This window comes from Scyliorhinus torazame, chromosome 13 (assembly GCF_047496885.1).
Source record: "Scyliorhinus torazame isolate Kashiwa2021f chromosome 13, sScyTor2.1, whole genome shotgun sequence".
Lineage (NCBI taxonomy): Eukaryota > Metazoa > Chordata > Chondrichthyes > Carcharhiniformes > Scyliorhinidae > Scyliorhinus > Scyliorhinus torazame.
Genome location: NC_092719.1, coordinates 183867481 through 183880725, shown reverse-complemented (window position 1 = coordinate 183880725; position 13245 = coordinate 183867481). Strand labels below are relative to the sequence as shown.

At 44.3% G+C, this 13245-nt stretch overlaps 1 protein-coding gene across 2 annotated transcripts in view; it reads right to left on the bottom strand.

Annotated features, from left to right (window-relative positions):
* iqsec1b (IQ motif and Sec7 domain ArfGEF 1b) overlaps positions 1-9307 on the bottom strand; it is a 659149-nt gene extending 649842 nt beyond the window's left edge. For both annotated transcript variants that reach the window (XM_072472544.1, XM_072472550.1), the window contains exon 1: positions 8825-9307. In XM_072472544.1, coding sequence (XP_072328645.1) covers positions 8825-9078 — 254 coding nt within the window. In that variant the 5' untranslated portion in view covers positions 9079-9307. The remainder of the gene's footprint in view (positions 1-8824) is intronic.
* Positions 9308-13245: the final 3938 nt, after the last annotated feature.

Sequence of the window (13245 nt, the reverse complement as noted above, 5' to 3'; positions counted from 1 at the left end):
TAGAAACATTCTAAAAAGGATTAGACAGGGTAGATTCAGAAAGAAGGTTCCTGATGGTGAGAGTGTGCAGAACTAGGGGTCATAGTTTTGGGTTTTTTTTTCCCCCAATTAAGGTGCAATTTAGTATGGCCAAACCACCTACTCTGCACATCTTTGGGTTGTGGGAGTGAAACCCACGCAGACACAGGGAGAATGTGCAAACTCCACACGGATGTTACCCAGGGCCGGGATCGAACCCGGATGGTCTGTGCTACGAGGCAGCAGTGCTATCCATTGCGCCACCATGCTGCCCTTAGTGATAATAGTTTGAGGATAAGGGGTAAACCTTTTAGGACTGAGTTGAGGAGAAATTTCTTCACCCAGAATGTGTGAATCTGTGGAATTCGCTACCACAGCAAGTAGTTGAGGCCAAAACGTTGTGCAATTTCAAGAACGAATTAAATATATTTCTTGGGGCTAAAGGGATCAAGGAATATGGGGGTGGGGGAGAAATGCAGGATCAGGGTATTGAACTTAATGATCAGCCATGATCATAATGAATGGCAGAGCAGGCTCGAAGGGCCAAATGGCTTCCTCCTGCTTCAATTTTCTATGTTTCTTGAACAACCTGAGAAAAGTTCTTTTAGAGGCCGATGGAGTCTCGCATGAACTGTTAACACAAGCTCTTGATACTGCAGTGTGTGTAAAATGTCAGTGTTCAGCCAAGACCGTTTCTTCAAGAAAATCTGCAACTAAGGCATGATGGAAATGAGAGAATTCACAGCACTATTATTTTAATTGCACAGTGGGGACTATATTGGTCACCTACTACATTGTTCTATCACTTCCAAAGATGAGACAGTATAAATTTTAAGCATGTAACAGTAGCAGCTGAATGTTTACAAATGAAATTACACAGAAGCAAAGCACACAATAATCTAGCAGTGCAATATTCTCTTGCTACAGGATCCGTTCTAAAGAAGAGCCTTCAGAAGGTCACTCCAATTACCTTTAAACCGTTTGCCTGCTGAAATGGCACAGGCAAAAGATCTCCAAGGGAGCCTCCGGAGATTCAACTCCACTCAAACCAGACACTCCAACCAGTCAGATTGTTGTCCAAAGAGTTATGTTTTTCTTTGAACAAGAAACAGGTTTCTTTGATTAAAATTACTTGCTTTCAATAGTCAAAATATTTATTGATCACACCAAAGAGATGTGAACAACAAAATCACTCAATCACTAAACGGTTGGTGGAATTGTTCAACCTCAATAGCTGTCTGCAACAGAAACTATTTAGGATGCCTCATAAACATACTTAAATCACTGAAAAAAACATTTGGACTGGACAAACTACTAAACGTAACCTTTGGACGGTGGTGTCGTGGCAGAATTACTGGGCCAGTCATCTAGAGATCCAGGGTAATGCTCTTTGGACCCGAATTCAAATCCCACCACCGACAATGACATTTTCAATCAATAAAAATCTGGAATGAAGTCTAATAACATTCTCAAAATCATTGTCTATTGTCATAGGAAACCCACCTGGTGCACGAATGCCCTTTAGGGAAGTAAATCGGTTGTCCTTTCTTGGTCTGGCATGCATATGCCTCCAGACCCACAGAAACGTGGTTGACAAATGCTAAAAAGTCTAAAAAGAATAAAACTAGATGGACCACCCAGCATCGACCTACACCCCGGTAATGACAACAGCCCTGTCAACTCTGCAAAAGTCCTCCTTACTAACATCTGGGGTAAAATTGGGAGAGCTGTCTCACAAACTGATCAAGCAACAGCCTGGCAGAACCTTACCAGACACCATCATCCCTGGATATGTCCTGTCCCAGAAGAGGTGATATAGTCAGGAGGGAGTCCTCAACATAGACTCCGGCATCAGCTGATGAATCAGTCCTTGTCCATGTTGAACACCACTTAGAAGAGAAGCATTGATGGTAGCAAGGGTGTAGAATGTACTCTATCACAAGTAGCTTGCTATCACCACTACAGACAGAGCTGCTGGATGGGGTCTGCAGTGAATGGCAGGGGAGCCAACAAGAGGGAAAAACATACATGACCTCATTGGAACCAACTTGCTTGCCACAGATGCATCTGTCCATCATGGTATTAGTAGGAGCGACCACCACGCTAAGGTGAGAGAAATTTCACATATATCCAGCAACTCAAGACAGGGCAACAAGGCATTGTGGGACATCAGCAGCAGCAGACTTGTACTCAGCCACAATCTGTAACCTGGCCCCGCCATATCCCGCACTCTGCTCTTACCACCAAGACAGAGGATCAACCCTAAGTCAATAAAGAGTGCAGGAGCACATGCCAGGAGCAGCACCAGTCAAACCTAAAAACAGTGCATCAACCTGGTGAAGCTACAATACAGGACTACTTGTGTGTCATACAGCAAAAGCAGCAAGTGATTCCACTACCAGCATTTCTGCTACATCCAGTCGGGACAGGTGGTAGACAATTAAACACTGTAGGAGACGGCTCCACACAATATCCATCCTCAATGATGGGAGAGCCCAGCGCATCAGTGCTAAAGTTGCATTTGCAACAATCAGCCACAAATGCTGATTGCATTTCTCCTACAGGGGTTCCCAGTATCACAGATACTGTGGGCAGCACAGTGATTGCACAGTTGCTTCACAGCTCCAGGGTGCCAGGCTTGATTCCCGGCTTGGATCACTGTCTGTGCAGAGTCCGCATGTTCTCCCCATGTCTGCATGGGTTTCCTCCGGGTGCTCCGTTTTCCTCCCAGTCAGAAAGATGGTTTGGCCATGCTAAATTGCCCTTAGTGTCCAAAAAAGGTTAGGTGGAGTGTTATGGGCCAGGGTTTAGAGAACACCAAAGTGTATCATGGAGTTCATCTGATGCACAACTTTTAATAGATTGTGGTTATGGGGAGCACATGGGCCTACTTTACAGGTGTGGTGCAACAGAGCGTTAAAGTACTTTTAAATTAAAACAATGTTTATTTATGAAAACAGTTAACACTTCATAAACCCACAGTAAACATCTGAACAACTATCAACCCCAATCATCCCCACTGATACAATATTCTATAAGTAACCCTTAATCTTTCCTTGCAACATCCATAAGACAAAAGACCCTTTTTAACACAGATCAGATTTAAATTCTCTACTGAGAGCAGTTAACACTTTTAAATTACCCAAATGAACACTCTTGAACTTGTAGAGATATCCATGCACATCTGCCGGCTTTCACTGCAGCTCTTCTCTCAAAACGAAATTAAACACCCACAGACACACCAGCTTTTGTTCAAAGCCAAAGTGAAAGACAGCCATCCCAGCTCCACCCACACTGACATTACTGCAGCTGTTCCATAAACACCCACTTCTTAAAAGGTACATCCACTACAGCTATTTAATAAACACCCATTTCTTAAAGGCACCCTCACATGACAGGAGTTACTGGGTTACGGGGAGAGGGTGGGGGTGTGGACGTGGGTGGGGTGATCTTTCGGCTGGTGCAGACTCGATGGGCCAAATGGCCTCCTTCTGTACTGTAAATTCTATGATTCTAGTCTTCAGCCAATTCAATTCACTCCACATGGTATTAGGAAACGGCTGAACGCATTGGATACTGCAAAGGCTATGGGCTCTGAAAATATTCCATTATGATGCCATGGGCTTCAGAACTTGCCACATCCCTAGCCAAGCTGTTCCAGTGCAGCTACAAATTCGCATCAAGCGGATAATGTGGGAGATTGTCCAGGTATGACCTATACACAAAAAGCAGGACAAATCCAATCCAGCCAATTGCTGCCCCATCAGTCTACTCTCAATCAGTAAACTGATGGAAGAGGTCATCAGCAGTGCTATCAAGTGGCACTTACTCAGCAATAACCTGCTCACGGACACTCAGTTTGGATTCCACCAGGATCACTCAACTCCTGGCTTCATTACAGCCTTGGTTCAAACATGAAAAAAAAAGTTGAACTGCAGCAGTGAGGCGAGTGTAACTGCACTCAACATCAAAGCAGTACTTGACCGAGTATAGCATCAAGAGCCCTAACAAAACTGAAGTCAAAGTAATCAGGGAGGAAACTCTGATGGTTGGAGTAATACAAAAGGAAGTTAGTTGTGGTTTTTTGATGGTCAACCATCTTAGTTCCAGGACATCACTGCAGGGGTTGCTCAGTGTCATGTCTCAGGTCGAACCATCTTCAGCTGCTTCAATAGCCTTCCTTTCATCAGAAGTAGGGATGTTTGGTGATTATTGCACAATACTCAGCATAATTTGCAGCTTCTCTGATTCTGAAGCAGTCCATGCGCAAATGCAGTGAGACTTGGACAATTTCCAGGCTTGGGCTAACAAGTGGCAAGTAACATTCATGGCACGCTAGTGCCACACAATGACCATCTCCAATAAGAGAATCTAACCATTGCCTTTCGACGTTACCACCACTGAATCCCTCACTATCAACATCCTGGGGTTAATATTGACTAGAAATTGATCTGGACTTGCCATATAATTACTGTGGCTACAAGGGCAGGTCAGAGGCTATGAATCCTCCTGACTTCCCAAAGCCTGTCCACCTCCTACATAGCCACAACTCAAGAGCGGGATGGAATACTCTACAATCGCCTGGATGAGTGCAGCTCCGACAACACAAGATTGGTATCATCCAGGAAAAAGCAGCCTAATTGGCACCCCATCCACAAACATTCACATTTCCTCCACCACCAATGCAGTGACAGCTGTGTGTACCATCTACACGATGCACTGCAGGAACAAACCAAGCCTCCTTAGGCAGTACCTTCCAAACCCACCACCATCTAAAAGGACAAGGGCAGCAGATATATAGGAACATAGCCCTCCAAGCCACTTGCTATGCTGACTTGGAAATAAGTCACCGTTCTTTCACGTCAATCGATCATAAATCCTGGAACTCCCTCCCCAAGAGCACTGTTGATGTACCTACACACATGGACTGCAGCAGCAAGAAGGCAGTTCACCACCACCTTCTCATGGGAAATTAGGGATGGGTAATAAATGCTGGCCTAGCCAGTGATGTCCACGTCCTAATTAATTTTCAAAAAGCAACACCAGACCAATGGCAACCCGACTTCCCATGAAACTGTATACCATCTTTCCACACCTTGCATATTGATTTTTTTTCCTCAACAAATGCAGAAAATGGTCTCAGATCACAACTTTACATGAGTCAGACATATTCAAGGAAATACAATACAGAAATAATCTTAGTCAAGGATTGCTTTTCTTTTAAAACATGTTCCCTGTTCTCAAAGTCATCTTTCAAAACTCAAGCTTTCCACTGAAATCTGCAAAAGATACACTTTATATTTTTATTAGCACCTAAAATCCGGCTTAAAAATCAGTAATGTAACAAAGCCTCGTGTTCGGTTTTCTCTCCCAGTCATTTAACACTTGAGTTTGCTTAGCCTGAAGGTACTTTGACGATATAAACTGGCATCACATCTCAACATAGGCATTTTCAGATACTAAAAAGGAAAAGCTAATTTTGTTTATTTTATTCCTGCTTCAGACCATAACTGGACATAGTACCTAAATGAATATTTCACTGGTAAGATATAGAGCAAGCTACTACCCAAAGATGTGTGTATTGTGTATGTGGATGGGGGTTAAAAGGCAAAGCATGCATGAAACATGTGAAATCTTAATCAGGAAGTCTCATGTAATAAGCCAGCCAGAAAATTGCTTGGGACTGTATTTGAACACTGCAACGTGTTTCTGGGGCAAGAGAATGTAAGGGAGAAAGGGATAGCCCTGGCTCATTTAAATAATGGACTCGAAAACGTTCACTATTTCACACGTTCACTATTTCACTCTCCTCGCCGCAGATGCTGCCATGCCTGCTGAGTTTTTTTTTTCCAGCATCTGCAGTATTTTAGCATCTGCGAGTTGGTTAAAGGATTGGCTTGTTGGGTCAAATGGAAACGTTGACTCGCATGTTTTCCCTCCCTATAGATGCTGCCAGGCCTGCTGGGGGTTTTCCAGCATTTTCCTGCTCTTGTTTCAGATTCTAGCATCTGCAGTATTTTGCTTATTTTAGAGATTTTTGTTGGGATGAGAAAAGGACCATGTTGTGGTATTTTTTTTAAATTACGTCCAAACTAACAACCTCCTCCACACACCATCCCGCCCATTTTCTGATGCCTATTGAAGGGTCCAGACAAGACACACACAAAAAAAAAAATCTCAGGTGGGCCACACAATGGTACATCCCGATGGCTCAAACCTCCTGCACGGCACGAGGGGGAAAGAACGTACGAAGGTTGCAGAGAGCCCAGTGGCGCCACTCCCTCCCGCGGCTTGGTGGGAGCTGTCAGGGTCACGAGCCCTGCCCCACGCTGGCCTGCAGCGCGCCTGCGCGCCGCTACACCTTCCCGCCCGCTGCCTGTCTTGAGGGCGGAAAGGGACAACACTCCGAGCGGCGGAGTGCTGGCCAACTCTCCCCGTGGACTCCAAATCAGACCCGAGTGACAATCATCACAGGGGACGGGGTGCACACCAACACAATAAAACAATTACCAACGTCATCAACGAATAAAGATCCAATCACAACAAAAATAAATGTAGCCCTGTAATCCCAGCAGACAAGTAACAGAACCCATGTTCAGCCTTGATGGGAGAGGGTATTGAAGCTAACGCTTGTCACAAAGCCCATGGGGGATATAAATTGAATTTGCTGCATTGGTAAATTCTGATCACAATTACTTGGGCGCAAGTACATCCCCCCCCCCCCCCCCCATTTCATATCAGCATTTTGCATTGCTCGCTTCAACTTGTACTCATGTTTACAGCTTCAGTGGCATTTTCTCTGTTGTCATGTGTAGATCTCGATCACCCTGCACCCGCGGGGACATGTTTTGTTTGTGCTTAGACATGCACCAGCTACCTTTCCTTTCGGTTCTACGTGGGCAGTTGATAAGACAACTGGAGTTAAAATTTCCCCTTTTGAGGAAAAAAGTGAAACATAAACACAAAAAAAAAGAGACCGTTCGGCCCTTCGAACCTGCTCTGTCATTATCATGGCTGATTATCCAACTCTACAGACGGACCCCGTCCCCCAATATCCTTTTATCCCCTTCGTCCCAAATGCTACATGGAATGCTTCTTGAAATCATACCATGTTGTGGCCTCAGCTAAGGAGAAATGATATTTCTGCGGTCTCACTTTAATTAAAAAGGAATACGAGGGTTTTAAAGGAATAAAGGTGTCGCTGGGAAATACGATTGTGAAACAAGGGCGAAACTTCTCTTTGGAACATTTTACCATTCAAAAACAAAAATAGAGTGTGTGTGTCTGGGTGTTTAAACGGCCTGGGATAAATCATTCCACAGTAAATCTTCAGCAGTTATGAGGTCACTGACACCTTGTTATTTCATTCGCCCAAACACAAGCCGCAATTCAATCGAGTTATTTACATTATTGAAATAGGCAAAACCTCGAAAGCATTTCATATAAATATACAAGGGCATCCTCCGCGCCCGGAGGCAGGAGAAAGTGTCGGAAAAGTCAAGGCCATCCCTGGGAGTTTAGATACTAAATATATCGTGGATTAGGGATTAAACAAATCGACTTATCAAGAATGGCAAGATACCACAGATGTTGGCGGGTAGCATAGCGGTTTCACTGAAGCAGCATTCCTACTTCCCTTCTGACAACGCGCATTATTATTCGCCCAGAAAGTCCGCTGTTGGCGCTCTTGAATAAACAAAAACCGTTAGATTTTTGTGGTTGAAATGTTTCCCCAAAGTAGTGAGACTGTGTTGCTATCGGCGCACCTCAGGACCCGACATTCGTTCGGTTTATGGTCCCCTTGCATATCTAACATGATCCCCTCTAAATACCTCACCGCGTTAGGCTAAAACACCAGAGGTAGGGGACGCCAGATACATGTTGTTGTGAATGCTGAAGTTATTTTCTCTCTATCGACCTGTGTAAGGGGGGGGGGGGGTGTTAAGGAGAGTGGTTGGGCAGCCTGAGGATGGACGATTCTTAAACGTCAAGTACAATTTTGACTCGCGAGTGTTTGTTTGGGGGGGGGGGGGGGGGGGGGGGAAGAGAGAGAGAGAGAGAAATTATGAATCTTAGTTTTCAGACTGATCACACACACAAAAATAATCAACTTCAATTCACATCCAAAATTATACTGGTCTCCGCCACGATTTATTTTTTAAAATAAGTTTTCGTTGGTGTTAAAAGGTCTCCAGACGGGCACTATTAGCGGGCTACGCCACTAAATGAATGAAAACAGCAGCCCCTGTGACAAAACGCAGTAGCTTCACTTTCTGCAGCTGCTTCCGAAATGATCATTAAACTCAAGAAGCAATAGGCACGGTCAGATGATTACTCAGTTCCTGAAATTACTAGAAATGTATTAAAATTACCCCCCCCCCCCCCATACAAAACCCGCAAAAGGATAGGCTCGCTGGAGAACTCGCCTAATTTATCAGACTCTCTTCTATCTGTCCCCATGCAACTTGAATCAGTCGCAACTTGAATCAGCCCAAGCTATTCCGTCCCTGCTAGTTTGCTTTTTCCCGCTTTGGAATATATATATTTTTTGAAAAACAACAAATGCAGTTCGCCTCTTGCTGACTATTTCTGCAGCACACAAACAAAAGCCCATACTTTACAGGAATAACGGTTGTTCGTGCATCACGAGATGCCTACACACTTCAGATTAACAATTTGCAATCTTAAAGCAGCCCGTTAAGATGCGCAAAAAAAATGTAATCTTAGTTTCGGGATAAGGGCTAACACTTGGCAAATGTAATTATATTGGATACAGAATTTGGAGTAGAGTATCAGCAGATCTTACTTTTCTTGCTTTAAGTCCTCTTTAATTGATGCTAGAGGCGTGTAGTTGGTACTCTGCAAGCGGCAAGTGGCCAGATGCCGCTGGTGCTCCTCTTTGAGAGAGGCATTCTCCTTCCACAACTCGGCCACTTGCTGCTCCAGCTCCTCGATGCGCTTCTTCTGATTCTCCAGCAACTCTTGCTGGGTCTCGATTATTTTATTCAGCTCTTTGAGGTATTCCACGGCTCGGTTCGGGTTCTCCGCTGCGCCTTCCATGGCGAGGAGACGCCGTGCACCAGAGTCCGTCCTGTGTCCGCGGCAAATCAGATCACCGCCTCCCCTGAGCAGTGAGGTAAACGCCAAACGCCTTCCCCCAGCTGCTTTCCGCCATTGTTTGTTTTGCACTGAGTGAGTGAGTGAGCGGGTGGCTGGAGATTTGGCCACAGCCGCATGCCGTCCAGCTGAGCTCAATGTTCATCACACGTACCGCCTTCAACGTGCCTTTCACCAGCTCGCTACACTTCATTGAGGGAAATGCATTTAAAAGGGCAATTTCCCGGTCGTCGTCCCCCCGTCCCCCCCCGATCTTTCAATCCCTTTTTGCATCCGACTGCAGAGGTAATATGTGACAGGAAGCCAAGTGTGTTTGACTGCAACGGATTGAGTCAAACTTCATGCAGCTCTCGGTGGGCCCCACCTCATTATGCGTAACTCGTCAACCGAGCTGGATAATGAAATCGCACCGTGGCAGGATTTCTCCAAGCTGCAAGTTTGAAATAATTCCCGTCCGCGAACTTTGTGCTGCCGCCTGGCAAATTGTTCGACGACTCAGTTTAATAAAATGTAACACAAAACAAACAGCAAGACGTTTGTACACCAGATGCTTCCAAAATCCAATAACTCTCTGAGTTAAATAGTGCCCTTCGTGGTGCCAAAAATGCTTTACAGCCGGCGAATTAATTTTGAAGTTCAATTGCGCACAGTAAGATCCCACCGCAAGCAAAGTGATCAATGGCCGGTTCATCCATTTATTTTTATAGGTGTTGGGTGAGAAATTAATATCGCCCAGGGCAGCGTGGAGAACTGTCCAGCTTTTCCAAATAGCATTGCGGGATCTTAACGTGTCCACTTGAAAGGGCAAAAAAGCTTAGTGGCATATCCAATAAAATAAGGTGCCCCCTGGAGTGCAGCACCTCTTTCCCCCCCCCCCCCCCCCACACACACACGCTGCACTGTCCAGTCTCTGGAACACAACTTGAACCAACAAATAGTGAGATGATGTTTTATATTTTGGTGATGTTGGTTGAGTGATAAATATTGACAAGGATACTCCTGCCCTCTTTTTAAAAAAAAATAGTGACATAGGATCAATTAGATTAATCCGAGGAAATCTGATATCTCCACGGAAAGTGCAGCAGTGCAGCACTTCCTCAGTACTGCACTGGAGCACCAGTCCAGATGTACTCAAGCCTTTGCAATGGGTTTTGAACCTACATCATTCTAACTCAAAGGAAAATGTGCTAGATTGCTTTTTTTGAGGGAGGGGGGAGGAGGGGGAGGGGAGGGGGGGAGGAGGGGGAGGGGGGGCGACAACAGCCAAGTGCTTCTCACAAAGAAGATGGAATGCTTTACTGCACGGCAGCTATTGAGCGAAAAGGGATTGGATTAATACTTGAACAGGAAATATATAGCATGTTATGGGGAGAAAAATGAGATTAAACTGGATTATTTGGCACTGGCCACTGAACCATATAACCTCTTTTTAGGCTGTAGTTCGATGATTCTGATATAATAATACAATAATAATCTTTATTAGTAGGCTTACATTAACTCTGCAATGAAGTAGGGGCAGCACGGTGGCACAGTGGTTAGCACTGCTGCCTCACAGCACCAAGGTCCCAGGTTCGATCCCGGCTCTGGGTCACTGCCCATGCGGAGTTTACACATTCTCCCTGTGTCTACGTGGGTTTCGCCCTCACAACCAAAAGATGTGCAAGCTAGGTGGATTGGCCAAGCTAAATTGCCCCATAATTGGAAAAGATGAATTGGGTACTCTAAATTTTTTTTTTTTTAAACTCTGCAATGAAGTTGCTGTGAAAATCTCCTAGTGTCACACTCCAGCGCCTGTTCGGGTACAATTAGGGAGAATTCAGAATGTCCAATTCACCTAAGAAGCACGTCTTTCAGGACTTGTAGGAGGAAACCGGAGCGCACGGATGAAACCCACGCAGACAGGTGGAGAACGTGCAGACTCCGCACAGACAGTGACCCAAGCCGGGAATCGAACCTGGGACTTATAAAAGACAAGCATCAATTTTGCCAATACTTCACACACAATTGATACCATGAGCATTGATACGATTTGCAACATGTTTCAATAAATGGTTTGACAGATAATTTTCACTAAATTCAGCTGGGATTTTTTTGTGTCCTGATCTGAAAATCACTGAAAATTGTAAGAGTTCCTGTGCTTTGATCAGGATTTTGCACTTCAACATTATTCCATAATCAGAAACTCCCTATAAGGAAGTTGAGGAAGTGGAAAGTGGTTTACCATATTGGAATTAGGACTAAATTGGAAATGATTTGGTCCACTAAAATTCTGTGTTTTGAAGAATATTCTGCTTGGATTAGACACCCACTTGTTTGAAATTAACTACGTAAGTGAAGGTTAATAATAGAATGTATAATAGTTCTCATCTAAACAACCGGATCACTTGTTTCCCCCCTAAAAATAAACTAAAAATAATGTTCTAGAAAAAGCCTTTGATCATTGCATTGACTGCAAAACAATCCCACTTCAAATTTAGGCTGTTGACAAAGGTTGCCTTTGTTTAAAAACAAAATTGTGTGGATGCAGATAACCCTGGAAATACTCAGCAGGTCAGACAGCATTTATGAAGCGATAAATAGAGTTAACTTTCCTGCCTTGGTATTTGATTAAAATCCATTAGATCTGTAACATTTTCCAGTTCTGAGTCATTCTCCACTGATGCTGCATATTCTGCTGAGTATTTCCAGCATTATCTGTTTTTATTTGATGATTATACTGGTGGGGCAGCACGGTGGTGCGGTGGGTTAGCCCTGCTGCCTCACAGCGCTGAGGTCCCAGGTTCGATTCCGGCTCTGGGTCACTGTCCGTGTGGAGTTTGCACATTCTCCCCATGTTTGCGTGGGTTTCACAAATCCAAAGATGTGCAGGGTAGGTGAATTGGCCACATTAAATTGCCCCTTAATTGGAAAAAGATGAATTGGGTACTCTAAATTTAAAAAAAATAAAATAAAATAATTGTGCTGGTGGACTCATATTTCTATTAATGCACCATCTTGCCCTTGTAAGTTGCAGTATAAATCTTGAATTTGGGGTTTAACCTGACTTCAAAGAGGAAAGCAGTGGGAAGTCCTCAAGACAAAACTGTCTCACACTATATGGGTTAAACATCACATAAAGTGTGGTGTCAAAACATAGTTTTAAATGTGTTAAGGTAATCAATAGGACTCTCAACGTTTCTTAAACTTACTTGGTGTCGGTTTATGTGTTTAGAAAGTGCAGATACTTTAAATCACACTTTTAAACAGTTACATTTTAAACAATGCATTTGCATGTTAACTCAATCTTTAAATATGACAATCCGAGTCAAAAACATAAACCAAGTACCAGCCCCAATATTGACTCGAGGTCAGTTACAGACAAGTGTGTTTTTATTTTAGAGGAATAGTTGCAGAGAGGACCACCCAACCTCATGATTCTGTCCAAGCTGGAACAGCAAGCTGTGGAAAACATGTGTGCCCACCAGAGCTTTGAACTTCAGCCATCTCGAGGCTGGATCCTTCGCTGAACAGCCTCTGACAATTACTTGCACCTTTTTATTAAGCACTGGCAAAACATGCATTCAGCCAGCTTGACGCATATCAAATTACATTGTGAAATGCGTCTTTTACAACTACAGGCTCCCAATGCCATTCTAACTCTTCTATATCCTCTAGACTGTTCTCAACAACCGGGGCCACCCTGAACACGTCAGAGTCCTGCTGAGGATGCACCCACTCATGCCACAACACTCTCATGCACCATCATATAAGGTTAGCATACAGCTGGGTTAGAGTTAGGTAGAGTTAGGTAGAATCTGCATGTGAGAATGCACTGACCGCACGTGTGCAGGAGCTCGCAGTGATAATAGGGATGGCTCAGGAGACAGCTCAGTGGAGGGTGAGATCCTCACCCACAACTACTGAGCAAGACAGAGACCAGGGCCTCAGGCGTCGAGCAATGAAAAGAAAACTGCCTGCATACAGCTGCTCATAAAAGCAACTGCACAATGTTATTGGAAAATTTGTTTAGGCATTTTACCACCACAACTGAAAGTGTGGAGGAGTCTGCTTCTACTTTGGCAGTGTCAGCTTGCATGGTATTAGAGTCTGCAGCCGACCATAGACAGCATG